General features: G+C 34.7%; 1 protein-coding gene across 1 annotated transcript in view; it reads left to right on the top strand.

Moving 5' to 3' along the window:
* LOC115890795 overlaps positions 1–27,019 on the top strand; it is a 143,259-nt gene that overhangs the window by 77,486 nt on the left and 38,754 nt on the right. Inside the window, exon 3 of the mRNA XM_030911138.1 lies at positions 7,184–7,246. Within this exon, the coding sequence (XP_030766998.1) occupies positions 7,184–7,246 (63 nt within the window). The remainder of the gene's footprint in view (positions 1–7,183; positions 7,247–27,019) is intronic.

Raw genomic sequence — 27,019 nt, 5'->3', positions numbered from 1 at the left:
CAGGACCGGCTTGAGAAAATTTTCGAAGATTTGAAAATTCAACGACAACAAGACAAACAAGAAGAACAGGACCGGCTTGAGAAAATTTTAGAAGATTTAAAAATTCAGCGACAACAAGACAAACAAGAAGAGCAGGACCGTATTCAACAGAGTATCGAAAATTCGGAACGAAGACAAGAGACCCACTCCAAGAAGTCGAAGAAGATCTGGAGGAGCGCCTTCAGCAGAAAATGGAAAAATTAGAGATGGACCTACAGAAGACCAAGGTACAAGTAAGGACACCTGGCGTTTCTGGAACTGCGAACCTCAAGGCACCGACCTACGATGGACAAACGACCTGGACAATGTACCACCGTCAGTTTGAAGCAGCCGCCGCTGCCAACGGATGGACCGACCAGGAGAAAGCAGCGGCACTTGTCATCGCGCTGCGTGGCCCTGCTCTGGAACTGCTGCAAACTATTCCTGCAGCGCAACAGCAGGAATACGAAACTTTGATTGCTGCACTGGACAGAAGATATGGCGACCAACATCGACGTCAACTTTACCAGGCCCAGATCAAGACACGCCTGCAGAGGTCCGGAGAGAGTCTGCAGGAATTTGAAGCAGACTTACGTCGGCTGGTACACCTAGCGTATCCTGAAGCACCGGAAGGATTTAGGGAGGAACTCGCTGCTCAGTGCTTTATCAGCGGACTGAGGGACAATGAATTACAGAGGGCGCTGCAAATATCGCGATTTTCTACCAGCAGCGAAGTACTCGTCAGGGCGCTGGAAATAGAAGCTGCATTTAGCGCCATTCCTAAACCGAAGATAGGCTCGGTAACGGTTGAGGAACAGCCAAAGAGTTCTCACATACGTTTGGAGGAGATGTTTAATAAACTATGTGAATTACTAGTGAACAAGAGAGTCAACAACACCCAGACAGAGAACCAAAGAAGATTCCAGGATATGAGGTGCTATGGATGCGGCAGGAATGGCCACATCAAACGAGATTGTCGCATCCAAATGCGATTCCATTCACCATCCAGAGAACATCGGCACATCGGAAGATCCCAGGACATAAGTTGCTATAGATGTGGCAGGAATGGCCACATCAAACGGGATTGTCGCATCCAAATGCGATTCCATTCACCATCCAGAGAACATCGGCACATCGGAAGATCCCAGGACATAAGTTGCTATAGATGTGGCAGGAATGGCCACATCAAACGGGATTGCCGCGTCCAAATGCGATTCCGTTTACCATCGAGAGAACATAGGCACCAGGAAATCAACACTAATGAGCGAGTATTGGCTGAAGAAAACAGAGCCCCTAGGATGTTTTCCGTTAGGAGTCTAGGAAAAACCGCTGACAGTTTGGTGATCAACGGGAAGGTCAATGGTAGAAGAATTCGAATGACTGTGGACACAGGCGCTATGGTATCGTTGGTGCGGATTAACTCAGTGCAAGGATTGAAGATGATGCCTCTTAGAAGAAGAGTGTATTTACGTACAGTTACGGGGGAAATGGCCGTTGTACGGGGAGAGGCTTTCATGGAATTGGAGTTAGGGAATTTGAAGTTTCGGCATAGCATTTTAGTGGCAGACATTGAAGATGATTTTATCATGGGTATGGATGTGATCAGTCAACATGGTTTTTCGTTTGATCACCATAGAAACATCCTGAAAATCGGAAATGAGGAATTTTCTGTATCTAAAGACAAGAGACCAGGAAATATGGAAGAAAGATCATCGAAAATTGTGATGATACCTGGTGATACCAAGAAGACTGTGTTCGGGAAACTAGAGAAAACTGCTGGGTGCCGTGTAGGACGGGTACAAATTATCGACAACGACCTAGATCGACGACGAGCTACCTTGGACAAGAAAATGAAACATCGCGAAAGCACTATCAGAATAAGGAATTTTAAGCTTAGAACTGACGAACCATGGACGACGATACAATTGAGGAAAGATCAAATGGAAGATCCAGACATCGGAGCAATACTACGGCTCAAGGAAGGTAACGGCGAGAGACCACCGTGGCAGGATATTGCGGACAGAGGGCTGGTTTTCAAAGCTCTCTGGGCTCAGTGGAATTCACTGGTGATTGAGAATGGATTGTTAAAGCGCACGTGGGAAAGTGCGGATGGCAGGACAGTAACAACTCAGTTACTGGTACCAAGGAAGAAAGTTACCCAGGTATTGAAAGAAATTCACGGTGGTAGAACTGGAGCCCACCTTGGGGTAAACAAGACCTTGAGCAAGCTGAGAGATCGCTTTTACTGGGTGGATTATGGCGAAGATGTCAAGAAATGGTGTCGACAATGTAAAATTTGTGCAGCCAGCCAAGGACCAAGCACTCGATCTGGAGGAAAAATGGAACAAGATAACGTTGGACTGTTGTTCGAAAGAATCGTTAGGAAGGAAAGATTATTGGGAATTCATAAGGCCGTGAGAAGTAAGATTACGCTAGCCAGTGACCGGATGAAAGCTCGTTACGACCTCAGAGCTAATTCTACGGGATTTCAACAAGACGATAGGGTATGGTTGTATAACCCACAGCGCAAGAAAGGAAGGTCCCCAAAGTTAACTCCAGCATGGGAAGGTCCTTATACAGTCATCAAGAGGATAAATGATGTTGTGTACCGGATTCAACGCAGCCCTAGAAGTAAGATGAAAGTAGTTCATCTGGATCGATTGAAGAGATACCAGACAGGAAACCTTGATCGGGACGATCAAATTTGAGAAGGGGGCAATATCAAGGTGTATTACTGGTTGCATAACTGCATACTGCTAAAAAATCGCAACATGCCTTGAGGAACCTGGCGCATTCGCCAGAAAGTAAAGAAAATTATAGAATTCTTTAGAAAAATCTAGAAACAACCGCCAGGGGTATATAAGGCCCGCGCTTTGACAGTTTGAAGTTTTAAAGTTTGAAGTCTGAAGTCTGAAGATAGTCTGAAGTTTGATAATACCGCGAAATACCGTTAGAGTAATAGTAGTTGCATAAGTTGTGTTGTAAATAGTATAAGTTGTGTGTACAGAGTGAAACAAATAAATTCGTTAAGTATTTTATCGTGAGTTTAAATAGTGGACCCACGGAATCCGTAACAATATTTTCTACCGCGGAGAGTTGTTATTAGTAACTTCTTATTTCTAAAACTACAATGAATTGCGTGCCACTCACTCTTAGGCTCTATCCCTATACTATTACAATTGTTGTATAGCGTTTTAGTTTGTTTCGGTGGCATTCAGTAAACATTCGGTGGCATTCAGTAAACGGATGACTATATATTCTGCTATACTCTTCCCGGCGATACCTTCAAGATTGACGAAGCTGTAACTTCCGAGGGAACAATTCCGGATGCCATAGAAAGCTGAACAGCGGTATAATGGGAATACTTTAGATTTTTTGCTGAAAATACATAGTGTACAAAAAAACGGCGTTAGTGGTGGCTTAGGGATTATGATTGATAACACTTGAAAAATGATATTGCAAAAGTCATTGATCGGAATTTCCCAGTTAACTTGACCCTTTTTTGGTTACGTAGTACATATATTTTAAGTAATTTTTTATAAAGCCAAATTTACCAGAAAAATAATTTTCTGAGCAATATCTGTTTGATTTTGTAAATCTATACGCTTTATTTTAATTCCGAAAATATTCTAGACACGCTTGAAATGTAGGTGATCGTAATAATTTGCAATAAATCACCAAGAAATTATTCTGCAACAGAACCAGTTCGTAATACAATCTTGCGTTTAAGTGATAAAGGTTAATAAATTATTCTTTCAGCCAATAACGATAAAAAAAAACAAGAAAAACATTAGCCTACGCTGCTAACAAGGCGCCATATTATTACCGCCATTGTGTTACCAACACGCTGACCCCAAATGTAAATAAGATTTATTAATACCTCGCCATTTTACATGTTCTCTTTTTCCGCTGCGAATTGTTTCCTCTGTGTCGATAGCCTGATGATGTATGTTCTTATAATATGATGGATGCGAAGTAAAGAATATAAGAATAATATGTATGGAGATAGTTTATAAGGAAAAATAGATACGGTTCTTGAGAGTGTTGTTTTAAAAGATGTGTTTCCGTAAATCTGAATGCATTTTAGAATATAAACAACCAAAACAAAGGAAGGAAGGACCTGATTCTCAAGCTCCTCAATAATATAAAGTCGTTTATTATTTACTAGTTTCGGACTAGATTTTTGACGTAGCTTAATAGGCCTGCCCAACAGATCGGGGAAGTTAGCAACTCATTGAAAGCAGGAATTGTAAAATATGATTCTGCTTGGGCTGCTACAATCCTGCTTTACCCTGCTTCAAATTCCAACCCAGCCACACCTACCAATTTTGAGCTATAGTTGCTTTTATTTTGGTTGCTGACTTCCCAGTTGGCAACACATGAGAAGCAGGATCGCCAAAACTGGTTCCCGCTTGCGCTGCTATACCCCTGTTGCATCCTGCTTTAAATTTCATCCCAGCAACACTTGCTGTTTTCAAGATACAGCAAGTTTAAGTCTGATAGGTGACGTCACACGTAGCAACATAATAAAAGCAGGATGACTGAGACTGCCAGAGGATTACGTAAGAATACCCATGGGCTCATTGGGGATGTGAACTAGAAAAAAAAAACATTAAACAAATATATCTATGAAAAATGAAACTTTTATTAAACAAAAAACTAAAAAAAAACTAAATCACGAAAGATGACCATCACGTGACAATTTTACTGTTTATCAAGAACAATCGATACCGCCAATTCAAATGTGTTAGACAGTGACAAAAACAAACAATCCAAAAGCGGCGTCAAAAATACTTACGTTTCTTTAAAAAAATACAAAATAACACTAATCACACTTGTGAGAACTATGAATTCAAATTCATAGTAGAAAACTGGGAAATTTGAGGTTATTGTTCGCTGGTACGTTAAGGCGCTTTCGAATGTCACACTAAAAACTCTAAAGTTACTCCTGCGAACACTGAACCTGCCTTATTTTGTTCAACTGTTCGGAATAATTATTTATGGCTTGGAAGCTTATACATATTTAGGCAAATAAAGCAAAAAAATATCAGCCTAAGCTGAAACTTATCAAGTTAAAAAAAATCATTCGTAATTTTAATGTGCGACTGTTCCTAATGTTTTCAAAATTGGTAGGTGGGGCTGGGTTGGGATTTGAAGCAGGATAAAGCAGGATTGTAGCAGCCCAAACAGGATCGTATTTTATAATTCCAGCTTTCAATGAGTTGCTAACTTCCCCGATCTCTGCTCAACTGCGACTTTTTCAGATCTATTAGTTAAAGATTAAATATTTTGTAATTAGTTGCAAAATGAATCATTTTGCATTTGAGCTTTAGTTTTTGCATTCTGTTTTAATGGCTGAGACGCGTTTAATGGCGTAAACCGCCTGTTGATATTTTCACTGCCAACTGAGATACGGGGTCTTTTTGAATTTTTTATTATTTTGAAAATTGCCCATAACATTTTATTTTGCGGAATAATAAAATTCTGTAAAAACATTCTTAAGTCAGATTTTTAAGCACAATCCAGTGGCGTAGTCAGTTTTTTTCTATGCGTGCTCTTTTTGTTAGAAAAAATAAAAAATAATTTTTTTTAAATGGAAATCATAGTTGGCTATGAACTTTAAAAAATGCTGGCGTTTAACCCTTCCGAACGGTATCAAGTTATGGGTATTTATTTCTAAGAATGAGAGCAATATTTGGTTTTTTATCTTTATATCGAAGCGGGCCTTGATTTTGTGTTGACCTATTTGCCTAATTATTTTTTATCACAATTTAATATTCTACATTATTATTTATCTGCCTAGAGCCCCTCCTTGTTGAATACACAATAAACATATTTTGCGCACAGTTACAACAATTTACTAGACAAACTCTCTCGTCCCAATGGCTCTTCCCTTATATATAAGGTTTTTTAATTGTCCACATAAATAAAAGCGAAAGGTGTTAAATCACAGGACCACGATATGGGGCCCCTTGTTCCAATCCATTTCTCTCTAAATTTCTCATTTAATAGATCAGTTATAATCTTGGCTTTTTAATTGTAAACGGTAATACTAATATAGAATGTTGATTTACCTTTTCAGAAGTCTTTAATTATGCAGATAAATAATAATATAGAATATTAAATTGCGATAAAAAATAATTAGGCAACTAGGTCAACACAAAATCAATATTATATACTATTTTTTTTTCATTCTTAGATAAAAATACACATAACTTTATATCGTTGGAAAGGGTTAAACAAAAGCATTTTTTTAAATTCATAGCCAACTATGATTTCCATTTAAAAAATTATATTTTTTATTATTTCTGACAAAAAGAGCAAGTATAGAAACAGGCTACGCCACTGGATTGTGCTTAAAAAAGTGCCCTAAGAAGGTTTTTATACAAAATACAAAAGTTATGGGCAATTCTCCAAATGGTAAAAAATTCAAAAAGACCCCGTATCTCAGTTGGCAGTGAAAATATCAACAGGCGGTTTAACATACGTTTAAACGTGTCTCAGAAATCGAGCCCATGACATCTATGTCGGTTTTGCTCTATCTAGTCAGGAAATAGGTTTTCTCTGTTAAAACAGACTAATTTCGACCACCCTGTACATGTTGTAATTAGTGACTTAAAGAAAATTTGCTTCGTTTTTATTGACTAGTGATCATCATCACCAGTTGCGAAATGAAATCTTTCAAGACGTCAAAGAATTATGAAAACATGACTTTAAATGTGAAAAATAAAAAATATATTTTTACAGCACTCATATTCCATATCGACAATGAACTTTCGATTCTATAATTGGTAAACCAAAAAGTTTAATTAGAATTGGCAGCCCATTCTATATAAACAGTAAAGAATAGTAAGTAATTCGAGTTAATATTCATTTAATGAGTACACATCCAACAAGCAGATGATTATAATTTTCGCACTTCTCACACACGAAAGACACCAAAAACGAACAGGAGAAACTAGACTACAACAATCGTTAGCTTCGTTTTCACTCGACTTTATTTGTTTAATTGAAACGAATATGGTTCTGAGCGACGATCTCAAAAGGAAATCTCGCCGATACGCCACTTATTTTTACGCTATGGAAAGCGAAATTATTTGCTAAATTATGTCGCGCAGATCGGCGACGGATTTTTAATTTGTTTTCACTTTTTATTTATTTTCAGACGACTCTTCAGCCAGCCGTTAGACCGCCGAGAATGGCACAGTTGGAGACGCTAGAAGCGAAGGTAAATACTTACAGACTAATTTATTTAAGTATCGTTAACGGTTATTGGATACTAAAAGTGTAAAATATAAAATATGGATACAGGAACAGATAATTTTAAATATATCACTATCGGTAATCCAATATCTCCCACAAACTTATGATTCGAAATAATAAAAAAACATGAGCGCCTTCACTTATCTGAAATTCGGTATGTTTTGTAAAAAAGCTATTACCACCGCTATTACATTATAAAGGGTTGTTCACCACATACGACACGGGGTATTGTAGCTAAACGGTTAGATTTTTACAAATTGTAAGTGTAAGACCCTGTATATTTTACCTCATAATATTCAGATATATTTTAAACGCCGTAACAAAATCACACCAATTTTGTCAAGCGAGGCTTCAAAGCTTATCGCTCCAGATTGTTTAGACTACGTAAGGGCAAGCGGCGATAATATAAAGAGAACGCTGGTCACGGCACTTAAAAAAATATATCTTAAGGCTCATAGTTTTTTATGAAAGACGCACACAATATCGGAGAGGTTCAGTTTAATATTTAGGTGGGCATTTAGTTGCTTTTGAATCTTTTGAAGAAGTGGAGTGTCGGTAAATGTTAATTTAAATACGATTTAATAATTAATTTAAATAGTTAAAAAATTGTGACAGTGTTGAGGCAGTGTTAAAGATCCATTAAAAGGTGAGTTGATTCACTGAGTATGCATTCTCTACATGTTCTGTTTTAATTTTATAATTGATTTATTTAAGAGTTATTAGTTAAAAGAGTCATCTTCTTTATAATGATTTGTTTGTATCTGTAACTGAAACAGACCTTTGCGTTTGGTGTCATTGCACGTCTCAGTACAGGGTAAATATATTGTTTTTAAGTTATTATTAGTATTGGCAAGGGTTCACTATTTGGGTGGCAAGGGTTCACCAGTTGTTTATAGAGCTAGTGGCAAGGGTTCACTAGGCTGGTGGCAAGGATTCACCAGTTATTTAAAGAGTTAGTGGCAAGGGTTCACTAGGCTGGTGGCAAGGGTTCGCCAGTTATTTAAAGAGTTAGTGGCAAGGGTTCACCAGTTGTTTAAAGAGCTAGTGGCAAGGGTTCACTAGACTGGTGGCAAGTTTTCACCAGTTGTTTATAGAGCTAGTGGCAAGGGTTCACTAGACTGGTGGCAAGGGTTCACCAGTTGTTTAAAGAGCTAGTGGCAAGGGTTCACTAGGCTGGTGGCAAGGGTTCACCAGTTGTTTAGACAGCTAGTGGCAAGGGTTCACTAGGCTGGTGGCAAGGGTTCACCAGTTGTTTAGAGAGGGCTCTTCGCGTTTAGTGCCGTAAGATATGTTTTTGGACATTTGTGAAGGGGTGTTTTGCGTTTATTACCCGTTGTAACATTTGAACTGTGATATTTTACCTTAATAATAAATATCAGAATTTTGTAGGACCGGCATACTCACAAAGATTTTTCTTTTCAGGCAAGTCTATGTCATGAACCATCCTGAACAAGAACCTGCCTTACCCATAGCCGTTCGAATTAAAGTTTGGTTTCTTTTAAGTTTTTGTTTATTTACCAATGAATATTTTATATTTTTTTTAGATTTATTAAATTCGATTAAAATTTAATATGCTCAGGCTTTTTGGTACCATAGAATTTTTCAGAAGTGGGATAATAAAAGGTAGATCCTAGGTTCTGGATGGTCGTGACATTTTTTTTACAAATTTAGTTTCTTGATATTTAAAGATATACCGACACATGTGGTAAAACTGGCCACATTGCCAAAGAGTGTACGGCACAGAATCTTTGTGTGCACATTTACAGTGTACGACACAGAGTAAACTTAATGAGCGAAAGTGTAACTATTGTAAACTAAGTGGGCACATTGAGGCAAATTGTTATAAAAAGGAAAGGGAAAATACTAAGCCGATTGCATGACTAGGCACAACAGATGACTTATAAGAAGTATTTTAAGGGTATTTTAATCAATGATAATAGGACAAATTTATTGCTTATATATATTTAGGAAGTTCGTGTACGACAATAAGATTAAGTAATTTAAATACTTTAGGAATTAGATATGATATATGTGCACGTAAATGTTTTGGACAAGAAGTTGCAACCACTTTGGGTTCTATTCAATTGAAAATTAAAATTGACCAACTAGAGGCAGAAGTAAAGATTAAGATAGTAAAAGATGATTTACAAGAATTTCCTATTTCAGTTTGGTAGACATTTTACAGAACTACCTCACGTAATAATTGTTAAAGATAGGACTTGAATTAAATTTCTTAAATCAAAAATTACAGACGAACTTCAAAACATCGACCCAGCTTTTCAATTAAAGAAAGTTAAATTGCATGTACATCAGACACAAATGTTCCTGCAAGCCATGCTGCGAATATTCAAGTTTATTGTAAAAATATTAAAGGTGACCGTTTTATTGAAACAGTAGTATTGTATACAAGAAAACAGAGAGTATAATATAATACCTAATATTATTATACGGTTTTTTCCTGGAAAGCTAAAAGTTTTATCGTGTATTAATCTTTCTGACCAAGACATCATTTTCCGCAATAACAAGGTGTTAGCAAGAACATACCTAAGATTTGTATTTCTGAGAGATTCTTGAACAGGTATATTTATAATACTGATATGTATATTTTGTGTAGGTGATAAATATAAAATGAGTTTATCACTCTTCTTTGGGATTATCAATTAAAAATATAGCTAGAAATTAGCAATATAACACCAAAAATATAGGTGCTCTTGTCAAATATAAATAAGCAGATGAAAAGGTTAGCTTTCAGTTTACTGATATTTAAAATAGCAACTGTGTGCGATAGCTTCGAAACGGTTGTTTTACTGCTTTCATATAGTATGGATTATTTTTAAATATTGAATTAAGTTAAATTAAAAAAAAAAATATTTTTGTTATTTGACTAAACATGTGAAGTAAATCTAGATTATTATCCTTAATTGAGCAGTCTGTGTGTGTGACCTCAAATAAGCCAACGATTAAGAATAACCTAAAATACTGAAATAATAACTTTATTTTCTACTACATGAAAAAAATAATGCGAAAACTCTATATCGGTTATATTTATATGTGGAAACTGTGTTTTACATTTAGTCAATTGTTACATCCACTCGTATGTAGTGTAAAGTTATCCACTACATATTTTGTTTAAATCAGAACTTTATTAAAGGCTAGCAAAACTAATATTTTTATTTTCAGAGTCGTTTCTGATTATTTTTTTTGTGAAATTTAAAATATTGAAAGTAATTTTTCTAGAAATATAGCAATGATAATTTGTATAGATAAGTTTAGTTTCTTTTTAAATAAATAAATAAATCTTCTCTTGAGCTGGTCGAAATAGAAATGGTTTACCAATAAAATAATTTTATAACAGTAAACGAGAAGAACAATCTCAACCAGAAATTATTACCTAGTAACTAGTGTTTTTCTTGACTTTTATCCAACAAATTTGTCAGATAAATACTTAGTAGAGTTAAACTAAACTTACTCTAAAACGTGTTCAAATTTATATTTATTAATAGTTAAATTTAAACATTTTTTTCGAAACTGCGAAGTCTAATAATTCAGAATTATGAATTTGTGGCATATCATGTTATTACAATAAGTCCTTCAATTGTATAAGTGCAAACAAGGCAATAACATCTATGCAAGCAAAGTTTTAGTTTCAAAGTTAAACTTGCCGGAGGTACTACAGCGACAGTCAAATGACAGATTACGCCATCCGATTTCTAACAAAAATATCATTCGTTTAAGCTTGGAACATTAGCTGTTGTTGAAAGTCTAAGAAAATTTATAATTTACCTATTGGATATATATTTTTTTACTCCTGTAGCATATTGTAATTCGTTAGAGACAGCCAAAACAAAGAAGGATATGATTTCTCGAATTGCTATATGGTGGCTGGAGTTTCAAGAATTTTTATGGTAGTGTACACACTTTGTAAAAGAATGAAACACATAGACGTCTTAAGTCGCAATCCTTGTGATTCACATGCCTGTGAGAAAGTAATGCGTAGAGAACAAGCTGACTGGGTTTTGTCAGGGCAATTAACAAATACCAAGATATCCGCCATTAAGAATATACTTCTGTAGCCTTCTGAAACCGAACACGAACACCAAGTTTATAAAAATTATTGTTTACGTAACGAACGGATCTATCGAATTACGGCACATGGTTTAAAATGGGCAGTCCCAAAGGGAATGCGTCACCAAATTGTCCAAGTAGCTCATGACGAGTTTGAGCTGAACCTATGATGTAGTACATATCGATCATCTGGGTCCATTTCCGAAAAGTAAACATTCTAATTTATATTTAATAGTTGCCATTGATGGTTTTATTAAATTTTGATTTCTAAAACAAGTAAAGTCTACAAAAACAAAACATGGTATAGTTTACCTTAAAGATATTTGTTCGACCTATGGCATTCCCAAGACTAATCATAGATCGAGGAAGTTGTTTTACATCCAAAGTTTCCAAAAATGTCTGTCAACAAAATAATATTAAGCATGTTCTTAATGCTGTCGCTACTCCACGTGCTAATGGACAGGTCGAACGTTTAAACCGAACAATCCTTGACGTTCTCCTTGCCTCAACATCCGAATAAGGGCTTTGGGACGAAAAGGTAAGAGATATTTAATTTGGTCTCAATACTGTCGTTAATAAACCGACTGGCAAAACACCAAGCCAATTACTATTGTCTTAGTCCCCAAAAGGTAGTACTGAAGGCACTGACAGCATCTTAACTAATGATATTAAGCAGATACCATTAGTCGTTGAAAACCTAATCGAAGCAAGACGCGAGGCAGCTGAAAATTTTATAGTCGCACAAAATAAACAAAATTAGCCTTAAGCTATTTTAAAGCCTTAAGCTATGAGATTAGCCTTAAGCTATGAGAAACCGATTAAAGAACCAGCAAAAAAAAACCGATTAAAGAATCAGCAAGCAACAGGTATTAATCGAAAATTGACATCTCCATATGATGGTTCAATGGTTATACAAGTAGTACTACCGAATGACAGATATGTAGTAGCAGACATGTCAGGGTCGTATAACTCGTAGGGTAACCTACGAGAATGTGTTCGCAGTGGGTCGAATGTGTTCTTGGGTTCCAGTTGGTGGAGGTTTCTCTGGCGAATCCGATGAAGCTAGTGATGAAGAAGGGTTGGTTTTGTTAGATCCAGATGAAGCTGCTACTAGCCAACTCGAGACGAGTTGATAGCAGGATGGCCGAATGTAAGACCCTGTATATTTTACCTCATAATATTCAGATATATTTTAAACGCCGTAACAAAATCACACCAATTTTTCAAGCGAGGCTTCAAAGCTTATCGCTCCAGATTGTTTAGACTACGTAAGGGCAAGCGGCGATAATATAAAGAGAACGCTGGTCACGGCACTTAAAAAAATATATCTTAAGGCTCATAGTTTTTTATGAAAGACGCACACAATATCGGAGAGGTTCAGTTTAATATTTAGGTGGGCATTTAGTTGCTTTTGAATCTTTTGAAGAAGTGGAGTGTCGGTAAATGTTAATTTAAATACGATTTAATAATTAATTTAAATAGTTAAAAAATTGTGACAGTGTTGAGGCAGTGTTAAAGATCCATTAAAGGGTGAGTTGATTCACTGAGTATGCATTCTCTACATGTTCTGTTTTAATTTTATAATTGATTTATTTAAGAGTTATTAGTTTAAAGAGTCATCTTCTTTATAATGATTTGTTTGTATCTGTAACTGAAACAGACCTTTGCGTTTGGTGTCATTGCACGTCTCAGTACAGGGTAAATATATTGTTTTTAAGTTATTATTAGTATTGGCAAGGGTTCACTATTTGGGTGGCAAGGGTTTACCAGTTGTTTATAGAGCTAGTGGCAAGGGTTCACTAGGCTGGTGGCAAGGGTTCGCCAGTTATTTAAAGAGTTAGTGGCAAGGGTTCACCAGTTGTTTAAAGAGCTAGTGGCAAGGGTTCACTAGACTGGTGGCAAGTTTTCACCAGTTGTTTATAGAGCTAGTGGCAAGGGTTCACTAGACTGGTGGCAAGGGTTCACCAGTTGTTTAAAGAGCTAGTGGCAAGGGTTCACTAGGCTGGTGGCAAGGGTTCACCAGTTGTTTAGAGAGCTAGTGGCAAGGGTTCACTAGGCTGGTGGCAAGGGTTCACCAGTTGTTTAGAGAGGGCTCTTCGCGTTTAGTGCCGTAAGATATGTTTTTGGACATTTGTGAAGGGTGTTTTGCGTTTATTACCCGTTGTAACATTTGAACTGTGATATTTTACCTTAATAATAAATATCAGGAATTTTGTAGGACCGGCATACTCACAAAGATTTTTCTTTTCAGGCAAGTCTATGTCATGAACCATCCTGAACAAGAACCTGCCTTACCCATAGCCGTTCGAATTAAAGTTTGGTTTCTTTTAAGTTTTTGTTTATTTACCAATGAATATTTTATATTTTTTTTAGATTTATTAAATTCGATTAAAATTTAATATGCTCAGGCTTTTTGGTACCATATAAGTTTGGGGTTCATCGAAGGACTATTAGAGCTACAATTTAAAAATATTTTTACAAGATACAGAGGGTCCCAACACCCTATATATTGTTCTATTTTCAGATTCTACGATTGAAATAAAGGTAAATTTGAATAAGGTTTATCACACTTAAACCTTGCCGTTTTTGAAATATTCTCAATTTTATGAAATTGCAAATTAAGGCTTTGTTTCTCCAACGGTATCATAGTTTTTAATACTAAATATTTACTGAAGTTTATTTATCGATCAGATATTTTATTGCAATAATAAACAAAATACTACCTTATACAGAGTGTCTACAAATTTATATTAAATAATTACCTTCTTTAAACGGCAATAACTTGTTTAAGTTAAATGGAACACCCTGTATATTTTACGTGAATCAGATACACAATTTAATTGTCTATCAAATTATATAATACAATTTTGTACCTATCTCTTTAAGTCTTCGTAGAAAATGCAGTTTCTTATAATTTAGACCTTATTTATAACTATACCCATGGAATAATGACATTTTAGATTATTTTTACAGATGTAACAAATTTTCAAAGGGTACAGATACTAATATTGTCGATATAGCTTATTTCATTAAAAAGTAAAAAAAAAACTGTTTAAATATTTTTTATTAAAGAGGACTAAAATGATCCCAGTATTCAAACTACATTAATTGACTGTTTACGTTTATTAATAAAAATTGTTCCAAAACTGAAAAACTGAATTTTGTATGTGTAAGACAGTGTGGTAAAAAGTAACACTTTATAAGTTTTATTTCATTTTTTGACGAATGATTATTTATAACAACACAGACGTTCAATTTCACGACTTATTATTATATTGACTCCTGAGTCAAATCCACATTTATTTAGATTAATTTAATAATTAAAACAATTAAGTATGTAATTAACTAACTTTTAGGCGGAAATAATGGTGGTATATTTAATTGGTATACTCTTTTACAAATATTTAAATAGTTTTCTTTTTGAAACTAAATTATAAGAAAATGCATTTTCTGCGAAAACTTGAAGAGATAGGTAAAAAATGGTATAATACAATTTGATAGACAATTAAATTGTGCATCTGATTCACGTAAAATATACAAGATGTTCGATTTAAATTAAACAAGTTATTGTCGATTAAAGCTAGTAATTATTTAATATAAATTTTTAGACACTCTGTATAAGGTAGTATAATTTTTATTATTGCAACACAATATCTGATCAATAAATAATCTTCAGTAAATATTTAGTATTAAAAACTTTGATATACTTGGAGAAATAAAGATTTAATTTTTTTTACTGCAATTTCACAAAATTGAAAATATTTCAAAAAAGGTAAGGTTTAAGTGTACTAAACCTTAATCAAATTTACCTTTATTTTTATCGTAGAATCTAAAAATAGAATAATATACAGAGTGTTCCATTTAAAAAAAATACAACTATAATATTTTTTACTTATTTGGGACACTCTATATCTTGTAAAAATATGTAGATTGTAGCTCTACTAGTCCTTCAACGAACCCAAAACTTACAATTTGTAAAAATCTAATCGTTTAGATACAAAACTCCGTGTCGTATGTGGTGAACAACCCTGTATACGTATTATAGTATACGAATATGACTGATTGTTGACGGCTACTATAAATCACATATTCACTAACAATAGAAACCTCTTTGTATGATTTTTTATTTAATACAGGGTTATTTTATACAGGGTGAGTCTTAAATAAGTGCAAATATTTTTAGGGCTGGTAGATCTCGATAAAAGAAACATATTTTATCTTTGTCGTTTGTCAAATTAGTGACTGACTGTGAATTTTCAGTTTGAAAATTAAAAAAAGTAATTTTTTAAATCTTGAGAACCACCGGATTTTTTCTGTAATTTGTTCTTCTAATTTTAATCTACTATCGATGTTGTCACGTTTTTAAGATATATTTTTTCACTGAAAATTTAAAAATTTCAGTTATTGTTATTTATCATTACCCACCGCCACCCAAAGGCTTCTAATATTTTAAATGTAAATAAAAAAAGCTTACCTCTGATATTTAAATAATGATGGGAAAAACCGATTAATTTTAATAATCGAGTATTCGGATTTCAAGCGATTGCCGATTGATCGCTCGAGCGAAATATCACTCGTATTTAAAAATACGGTTTTTCGCCCGTCGCTTGTTGTAGGTACTCTTTAACGCTAAGCGCCAAGCAGTAAGTTGCGTGCGTAGGGCACATATTCTTTCGGTGATGAATGGCAAGTAGCAAGCGACGAGCGATTCGCTTGATCGCTTGATTTAGTTTATTTCAAAGCATTGTCGATGTAGGTCGTAAAATTTTGTCCCTCAGATACGCAACGGATAAATATATATACGGCGTCGTATAAATTTGCTATGTATGTAGAAAATTCGCTCGGCTTTTTATTGAGTATGTCACATTAAAATCGGATTTCAATTTATTTCACTCTAGGATCGCTTGCGTTTGTCGCTTGTAACCCGTCACTTACATCGCTCGTTGATAATCGATGTCGGTTATTTCAATAATCGAGTACTCGAGCGAATTTCGCTCGCCTAACCTGACACCAAAGGTTTTAACCCTCAACTGTAATATAAAATAGGTACGAAGAGTACGACACTTAAAATCGGGTAATAACAATTTATTATACTCAAAACACACGTTTTAGATATTCGTTATTACAGGTAGAGTTGTAATAATGTATGCTATAGTACCGAAAAGTGTAATTGTATACGATAGCATGTTTTGGTGTGATGAATTTTAAGATGACTAGGGATACTGCAATGAAGTAAAAGTTGATGAGAATATATTTATTTTTGTAAAAATTATTTTTTTTTTTCATATCAACATAGGTCCGATTCTGCTTTATTTCGTAGCTACAGGGTGTGAAAATCTTAATAATGTTTCTCTTTTTTATAATTTTCTTCCAAGTACTTTTAGTAATGCGAACGAAATTTTGAGGGTAAAAGTTACCATTCGTGTTACATATTTTAATGCTAAAAAAGTGTCGATAAATTCATCAGGGACGTGCATATGGGTTATCACTGGAATATTTAAAAAAAAAGCATATGCGCCACTGACTTTTTTCTTTTGATATTAAAATAATGTAGACCGTTTAATGCCAATTAAAAGTTATCCTTTGATATTTTGTCGAATTCGGCCTCCTTGATAAGATAAACGCAATTTTATTAATCACAATTATTAAAATTAAAATAAGATTAATAAATTATATATTTTACCTAATTTATTACAAAATATTATTACTATTAGTTATTAATACTATTAGTCCACCCAACAACAATTTCAAATAAAACAATAATGGTATTTAAGATAATTACAAAAAACAAGTTTTAAAAAGTTTTACCATCCTGTAACTCTAAAACTATGCATTTCCATAGCCATGTTTATAGGAACTTTTTTTATATTTTTTTGTTGACGAATCAATGTGTACTAAAACTTTCGCAAGTTAATGATATTTTTTTAAGATTATTAGAAGACTTGGATCAAAGCAAATTAATAAAATTGCGTTTATCTCATTAAGGAGGCCGAAATGAACAAAATATCAAGAGACAACTTTTAATCGGTATTAAACTGCTGACATTATTTCGCTAACGAGAGAAAGAAAGCCAGTGGCGTACAGCTGGTTCCAATAAAATTGAATACAATTTAAAACATATTTTTATTATTTCGGGCAGTATATTCTATGATATCAGTTCCCCATTTCTCTACTCATGTCATGCTGACGTTCTGAAAAATGTATTTGCCACTTTGTCAAAAGCAAAGTTGTTTTATACAATGTCACAATAACCTTAACATGTCAAAATACGGTATGATCGAATAAAGACGGCGTCAGCGATGGCTATGAAATGACAATCGATGACATTTCCCATATAAATTTACATATAAAATGACAGCGATCTTCATTTCATAGCCATCGCTGAGGCCGTTTTTATTCGATCATACGGTACTTGACACATAAATATACACTGCCCAAATATTCGAAAAAAATGTGTAAAGAGCCGTATTCATTTTTTTTGGAACCAGCTGTACATGCTTTTTTTAAAACAAAATTCCAGTGATAACCCATATGCACGTCCCTGGTGAATATGTCGACACTTTTTTAGCTTTAAAATATGTCGCATTTATAGTAACTTTTACCCTCAAAATTTCATTCAAAACGCTAAAGGTACTTGGAAGAAAATTATAATAAATCCAAAGATTATCAAGACTTTAACACCCTGTAGCTACGAAGCAAAGCAGATCGGATCTATGTTAAATATATATGATGATAAGTCTTACTTTTACGTGAGAATCTCCCCACGAGAGATGGCACATATTTTTGAAACACCCTGTATAATACTATTGTGTATATCAGAAAGAAAAAAAAGCTGTATACTTTATAACAGAGATCGATAATTACACAAGATTTGCAGCCCGACCCTGACCACGACTACGTCCAAGGTTAAACACATACTCACGCTCATCCCCATTAAATGTATGGTACTCCAGCTCCATAAATTAAATTTATCGAACGTACCGAACAAAACGTGCACGTTTTCAAATTAGCATGTCGTATTTAACTTATCGTAAAACCGTAAAAGCTGTTAAATCGAGACTTTTTTGTCTTTCTGGGTGTTTTTCTGGTATTATTTCTGTGTTATAGTGTCTGTTTTGTAGTAATCTTACAAAATGTAGGTGGTACTAATTTAAGGAATTAATATAATTAATTCAATTAATAGTTCATAAAATCACAGAAATTATTTTGGTATTAGATTATTCAATTATTATCTGATGAATTAAAGTCTTAGAATCTAAGATAGGATAGTTTGAGGATTTAAATATTATGTATCTTTGAATAATTCCAACAGACAGTTCTAGATTGGTCTGTCATTATTATCAATAATTAGTGATGAGCTGTTTTAGTCTTGGACCTACATAAAAACAGGGCAAATATTCCTTGACCCAAATTTTTTCAGATTTTTACAAAATCCGGTGTTTAACCATAGTAATTTGTTGTTATTGTTAATATAAAATTCAATAAAGTACTCCTACAATACAAAAAAATGCGACGAAGTTACAATTAAGGAATAAATAATAAATCAAATTCAATACAAATTTCACTGGTTTGAAATGACGTGTAGAAAATTGTGACGTCACCTATCAGCATTTGACTGAATAGTTGACAGAGGGCGCGAGCCTCTGAAGAATAATATTATGGCGTGTCTAGTTCTCTGCTACCGTATTTACACCATATATAATAACTATGGTTGAACTCCGGATTATTCATATTTTGTCTCAAGATTTTTTCAACAGTTGTTCTTAAAGGGTCTCTTTAAGCAAAAAATCTTGACAAATAAGCTATTAATAGTGGAAATTTGGAAAGTTAGATAGAAATGGCTAGAGTTGAGGGAGGCTTTTGTTCAGCAGTGCACAGAATAAGCTAAATGATGATGATGATCAGTGGAAATATGAATAAGTTTGTAAAAAATTGACAATTTTTGGGTTAAGGAACGTTTGCCCGGTTTTTTTAATATCATAAAATATGACAAACTTCAAACAAGTTCCAAAATTTGATAGCTGTTGAATCTACCTTTTAAATGAACTTTGAATCATCAAAAAATATTAAATTTTAGCAGGGTTCCTATCAATCAATGATACGCTTATGAAGTCTACCTTCGGAGCTTTAAGACTTCAGAAAAAATGAGAGAAAATTCAGGGATCTCCGGAGCGGAATATTTTGAAAACTACTAATTCTACGTAAAAAATTATAAGGACCATTTTTCATTCCAAGAAAATTTTTGTAAATTGCATGTTTTGCATAAATTGCATTGCATTTTTGCGGCCAATGCTAGCACGGCGTTACAACCCCCCCTAAAACTACTCCCTTAAAGATACACGATCCGCCTAAAGAGTGCCGGTCGACGAATTAGGTCGAGGATTCAACCTTTATTTACTGGACTATAATGATTTAAAGATTGTTTAAAAAAACGCAAGCCTATAAGAGTCTTGCAACAAGACCAAGACGAAGACTAAGAATACTTATTAGATTTCAAGACCAAGACCAAGCCTGTCTTAATTTTGGTTTTGCATTTGCTTGATACTTGCTTGATATTTTCTTGTAATTTTAAAATCTGACATCTATTGATGTTTTTTTTTTGGTCTCAACAGTTACTATTACAGCTTTATTTATTATATATTATATTGATCAGCTAAAGTTCTACCGGTTCATAAAAAGGATGACCTCCAGAGAGTTGACAATTATCGGCCTATTTCCATACTCTGTAACTTTTCCAAGTTGTTTGAAATTATCGTTTATAAGTCCTTGTTCTCGCAGTGTAGTTCCAGAATATCTAATGACCAACATGGTTTCTATTCTAAAAGATCATGTATTACTAATCTCTGTGCCTTGTCACACTTTGTTAGTTCAGTTCTTGATGAAAGGGGTCAGGTTGATGTGGTGTATGTACTGACTTCAGCAAAGCATTTGATCAAATCGATCATCAGATCTTGCTAGCGAAGTTAAGTGGTCAATTCAATTTTCTGACAGACTGACAGCACTCATGTCCTCATATCTCATTGATCGTCTTCAGTTTGTTGAGGTCGAGGGTTACCGCTCGGACACATTTACTCCAACTTCCGGAGTTCCCCAGGGGTCCAATCTCGGCCCACTACTATTCAATTTATTCATAAATGACCTCTTAACAAGCATTTCCAGCTTAAAACTGGCTTATGCCGATGATCTGAAGATCTACTGGCAGATTGACGGGCATGAGGACTGTCTTTTCTTGCAAAGCAATATTGATAGAATTAACCAGTGGTGTACTCAGAATCGATTGAACCTCAACGTCTCGAAATGCTGTGTCATGTCATATCATAGAACCCAGGTTCCCGTGCAGTTTGATTACAGTATTGCCAACATATACTGTCTAGAAGGACAACGTTTAGGGATCTGGGTGTCGTATTTGACGACCGACTAACCTTTATAAGTCATATTGATCAAATTGTTGCGAGTTCGTCAAGACTTCTTGGCTTTATTATTCGTAACTGTAAACTCTTCGTAGGTTCTGAACCTCTCAAGCTGCTCTATTTTTCGTTGGTCAGGTCAAGGCTGGAGTATGGATCTTTGGTATGGTGTCCAATCTATGAGTGTCATGTTGCATCCCTTGAATCAGTACAGAGGCGTTTCTTAAAGCAACTGGTGTTCAGGGAGGAGGGGGTTTACCCTGTTAGAGGTGTGGATCACATTGAGCTGTTGTCTCGGTTCGATGTGCAACCACTTTCCTTGAGAAGGATCATTCACTCAGTAACTTTCCTGTGGAAACTGCTGAATGGTCTTATAGATTCCCCAACTCTTTTGGAAACGATACCATTCCGGGTGCCACGACCTGCCTCCAGAGCGAATACCACTTTTGCGCTTCCTCGAGCCAGAACTAACGTTAGGTTTCAGGATCCGATTTTCACCATGTGTAGCAACCTTAACTCTGTCTCCGTTGACTGTGATGTGTTTGACTGCTCTGTGGGTCATTTGGTCTCACTGGTGGGTGGGGGGCATTAATGGTTAACTATTGTTTATAATAGTAATTTATAATTAATAATTTGTTATTGTTGTTATTATTATGATTGATTCATTTAGGTTTAGTTTTCTCTTTTTGTATTTTTTTTCTTGGTTTTTGTAAATTTGATATTTAATGTTTAGTAACAACCTATTGTTTAGATTGTATTTCCTGTAAGTGGGCTCTAATTGCCTGTTGGAAATAAAGGCTATTATTATTATTATTATTATTATATTATCTATTTACAGCAGAAGACTAAGAATACTTATTAGACTTCAAGACCAAGACCAAGCCTGTCTTAATTTTGGTTTTGCATTTGCTTGATACTTGCTTGATATTTTCTTGTAATTTTAAAATCTGACATCTATTGATGTTTTTTTTTTGGTCTCAACAATTACTATTACAGCTTAACAACTTCTTAAACGGTTGACAATACAAAAACGGAAAAAGGTTTGGTTTTAGGCAGTGTAGTCAGCTTAGTTTTAGAGCTCATGATTTCCAAACTATTAATGATGCAAATATGCCTCTTAGTGAAAAGAAAGTGTTACATGAGAACATTTAAACCGCAAATTACCTCATTTTTAAATTTTGCCAGCTGAGTTTGTTCGTGAGAAGGGCGACCAAGTGATCTAATGAGACCAAAAATACACAGTCAATCCCAATATCGATACCTTACTTTGAAAAACTCGTGGCTAAAAGGTACTGTGGCTAAACGTTTTCGCAGGAGAAACAAAGAACCTTATTCCTATAACCTATATAACCAAAAGATTTCGATAAGGTCTTTATCGAAATAGGCTATACTTAAGTATAATTTTTGCCAAAAATTGAATTTTTGCCCTATTGAAATAATAATACTATACGCCTATTACATAGTCCTTGCGTATTTTCTTATCCGTAACCACCTCTAATTCGATTAGGCGCCCAATCCACTCATCCGTATAATCTTGAACAAACACGATCCGAATCAGTGCACGATTCCAATTTTTACGATTCAATAAATATTACACTTCCCTTTCTATTTGTGTCTCTTAAATCTATAAAGCAATAAGTATATAAATAGATTTTATCGATTTCTCGGTTATTACATTACATTAATTTACCGACTACATGAAAACAGATAGTTAACGTAAAATTAAGCAATTCAATGGTAGTTTAAAATTATTTTCAGTTAAAATTGGTAAATTATGGACAATTTGCAAGAGATAAATAGAATACGTGTTTCAATGGAGTTGTCATGTTCAGGAATTCGCCAGCTTGTTTCTGTTCAATTGAGAATGCCAATGTTTCGGATTTTAGGTGTTACGTTTCAAATTAGATTTTCTATATAACGATTCTTTAGTTTAGAAGTATTTATACTCTGTTTTTTTTCTCAGGTAAGATTTCGACAGACGATGACAGAAGGAAAGCAGATGACGTCCTATACCAATCTATTTATTTTACGAAAAAAAGTTTCTAATAATTTTTAAGTTATCTATGGATGGGTTTAAATATAAATCCGTCATGCGTCGTGTCTTGTTGTTTTTAACCAGTTTTATTGGTTTATTTAAAAAATGACAGCTCGTATTTCAATTTTATTGGTTTGACGGAACGATGAACGACAAACGGAGGCCGATGCGTATGAACTCGCCTTTAGATTTTTGTCATTTTTGACGCTTGTCAAAGTCTTGCCAAATTATAGGTTATAATTTTGTGTCAACTTTGTTAAATACCCTGCGTTTTGGAAGATGATGCATTTTGATTCGTATTATTACGTGTGTTTTGTGTCTTTTGAAGTCAAGTGGAGGAAAAATCGAGTGAAAATTAACTGTTGACCCAGAGCACAGTTTATGGTTAATACTCGCTGCCCAGGCAGAAAGTCTTATACACCAATGAAGTTGCCATCGATAAAGTTTGTATACCATCTCGTCGTAGATAAGTGCATCTCGTATGGTAGAAGGATCAAACTAAACACATACTAAAAACTGGAGTAGCTGTAAAATATCGAGATCACACGATAGGTAAATAATGGATTTTAGTACTGCAGAAAAATAATGTCAAAAGGTACTGGTTTAAAAAAATTAAGATTAAAGTTAATTAATCAACCTTTAAGGTATAAAATTTGGTAGGTGTTATTAATAAAATAGTTTGTTTTATTTACCTATGTTTGGTTTGGTTTGGTTGTTATTTATTCCTGTGGAATATTACAAATTTGTATTTGAACATAAGTTATATTGATAAATATAAATCATAAATGCGGGTAGTTTCATAAAGCTTGAAAGTAAGAAATAGTTCTTTTTTATATTTTTTGGTATGTAGTGTCTTGTTCTTGTTTGTTTTGTAGTAACACATACCGTTTTTATTAAATAAAATAACTCGATTACATTTTTTCAGTTTTATACAGTTTTTTTCACAATATTTTGAAGTAATCACTTGTCATCTTGTCAATCAAATTTTAAATATTTCCTGCTATGCGTTCCAGTTGTACCAACTTATTTCTTTGTAAAATAAAATAAACTACTTTGAAATTAAAATGACAGACACATCTATCATTGTCAAGGATCTTCTCGTTGGACAGACTATAGTGTTAATTATATATTGATGATGCTGCGATTCAATGCATTGAGAAGTTATACTGGAACCAAACAGCACAAATAAAATTGTCCAATACCATGTCCAATTCCATACAAGTTAGAAGGGGGGTGCGACAGGGTTGCATGCTATCTGCACTCCTATTTAATTTATACTCAGAAGCTATTTTCCAAGAGGCTCTGGAGGACGTGGAAATAGTCAAAGTTAATGGAGTGTGGATTAATAATATTCGCTATGCCGACGATACCGTCTTAATTTCAGACAATATACACGACCTACAACAACCGGTCAACAAGGTAGGAGAACAGAGCAAAGCAATGGGTTTAAACATCAACATTAAGAAAACCAAATTTATGATAATATCCAGAAACCCTCTATCTCGAACATTTAACTCTAGGCCCATAGAAAGGAGTAGATAAATTTAAGTACTTGGGTATCTGGCTCTCCGAAGATTGGACATCAGACAAGGAAATTATATGTTGCATCGAACAAGCTCGGCAGGTATTCTTGAGATTTCGAAAAGTACTTGTCTGTTCTGATTTAGAGCTTAGCCTTAGATTAAGATTCGTAAAGTGTTATGTGTGGTCGGTGCTCCTTTATAGTATGGAAGGTTGGACATTAAAAGCAGCTACCATCAACAAGTTGGGGGCTTTCGAGATGTGACTATATCGCAGAATCCTGAAGATACCTTGGACGGCTAGATTGACAAATGAAGAAGTTCTCAGACGTGTTGACAAAGAGCGTGAATTGTTTGAATTGATTAAAAAGAAAAAAAAACGCATACCTGGGGCATATAATGCGAAACCCCAAATATCAATTCTTGCATTTGTTGATCGAAGGCAAGATCGAAGGCCGGACGGGTATTGGAAGGAAGAAAATGTATTGGCTGAGGAATATTAGACAGTGGACAGGGCTACTCGATGTTCAGTCGTTTATACACACCGCCCGGAACAGAGAATCAATGGAAAATGTTATCGCAAACATCAATTAATGGATCTGCACTAGAAGAAGAAGAGCATTCTACGTTACGTTAATTCTAACATAGTAATAAATTTATTCATGAGCAATATGTACACTGCCCTTTTTATTCGTAACTGTATATATTTTGGGGTGGCTATCTGCCTAATACACTGCAAACTTTTCAAATCAATAGTGATCCTTTTCTGATATCTATGTTGCGTTCTCCAATCCTGTCCTATTCAAATAGTCTAACAACTTGCATGAAGACTGAAACCTCCATATAGCTCATTATCAATAACTTATCATTATCCAATACAAAGAATCGCACATTGGCCAGGTTGTCGCACTCACAAAAAAATTGTTCTGTAGTTTCTTCTTCAGATTGAAAAAATCTGCACATGGCTTTTTCTGCCAATTCCATGTCTTTAGATGCCTTTTAAGTTTAAAATGCCTTGTTAGTAGACCCACTACAGCTTTGATAGTCTCCTGTCTTCGCTTCTGAGGTCTGTCGTAAATTTTGGAGATTGTTCTTCTATAAACGTTATCGCCTATTTCTGCCTTGATCATTTCTTTCTTCATTCTATAGATTTGTTACCTACCCACTATTTAGTAGTCATTCTCATACACCTTTTGCAATGCCGCAGAAGGGTTCTGGGCCTGTGAGTGGGAATGACCTTGTTTAACCATTTCATCTGCCTTTTTGTTACCTTGGTGAATCCTCGTGCTCCGGAACCCTTTGTTAATAACTGATTTTATTGTTTTTTTTAACTAATACCTTAAATTATATTAATTTAACAACTGACTGTTAGTTAAATTAAACAATTCAATGGTGGTTTGAGTGATTTGCAATTGAAATTTATAAAATATTAAATTTGCAAAAATGGGTCATGTATATTTGTAGAATGTAGAATGTTTAGGAGGGGAGTTAATCACCGGGACCTTACAGATCTATTGTATGTTCCCCTTTCTTGAGTTATAACGAGTTATAACTCATCATACAGTCTCAGGGGTTTATCAAAAGCCAGTATCTGAGACGGATCCACAGAGGCGAGCTCTCCATCCTCGACATCAGCCGTACCAAAGTTCATGGCACGAATGGTCGTCGTTTCCGCGCGCCCAGTGATAAGGTGTTCTGGTGTTTGCCAATTTTCCCCACACGAACGGCATTTGCCGTTGTTCGCCGTGTTCTTTGCTTAAGTCAAGGAAAACCTTTGATTTTTCTCGGTCGTAAGTTCTTTGGAACTTTTTCGATTGTTTTAGACCGTTCGAGGATACTCATTTCAAGTTACGGATGGAGTCTGCCAGATTCTACAGTTCCGCTTTCAGTTGGTTCCCGTTTGGAAAACAGAACGGTTCTGCTCCAGTTTGTGGAGTGTTCGCTCCTTTTCTTGCTATATCATTTGCTTTTTTATTGCCTACTATCTCTTGGTGAGCAGGCACCCAGAGTAGGAGGACTTTATTTTCTTTGTCTAATTTGCCGTGCTTCTCTAGGCATTATTTGGCTAACTTTAAATAGACGGTTACTGAGTTGATCGCATTTAGTGCTGCTTGACTATCGGATAGGATGGCAATTTTCTGTTTTTGATAGTTCCTATCTAAGAATCTTTGGATAGCGTAAATTTCTGCCTGAATTATACTGGGATAGGTGGGTAAGTGCCCATTGGTTCTGTGTATTTAGTTTTCGGCCCAAATACTCCTATCCCTGTCCCTGCTCTGGTTTTGGAAGCATTAGTATACCACGTTATGGTATGGTCTTTTAAATGCTGAGTAAGCCATGTATATTTACTGCTACAATAGAATATTTCAATAAAATTTTTATTTCAGAAATTCGTAAATTTGTTTTTTCTATTGTGAACATATTTCTTATGTCTTAATTTAATTTGTAGTATTTTTAGCAACGCAAACATGCCCATGTGTGTACTGATTAAATAGTTCATTATTTTAGAATTATTTGGTTTTATTAATATACTGACTATTACGGCTATATTATTTAATTCTACAACATTTAGAAAAATAATACTATAAGTAATAATATTTCTTTAACTTCCTCTAACTTAGTATAAACCAAAATAATTATAAACTGTACAGATATTTAATTTATATATAAATAAACTGATAAAGACTGAAGCATTAATAACTAATTGCAAG

Source organism: Sitophilus oryzae, unplaced genomic scaffold (assembly GCF_002938485.1).
Source record: "Sitophilus oryzae breed Bouriz unplaced genomic scaffold, Soryzae_2.0 scaffold_926_pilon_pilon, whole genome shotgun sequence".
In the NCBI taxonomy this organism is placed as follows: domain Eukaryota; kingdom Metazoa; phylum Arthropoda; class Insecta; order Coleoptera; family Curculionidae; genus Sitophilus; species Sitophilus oryzae.
The sequence above is the reverse complement of the archived record's forward strand: the minus strand, read 5'-3'. Positions and strand labels throughout refer to the sequence as shown.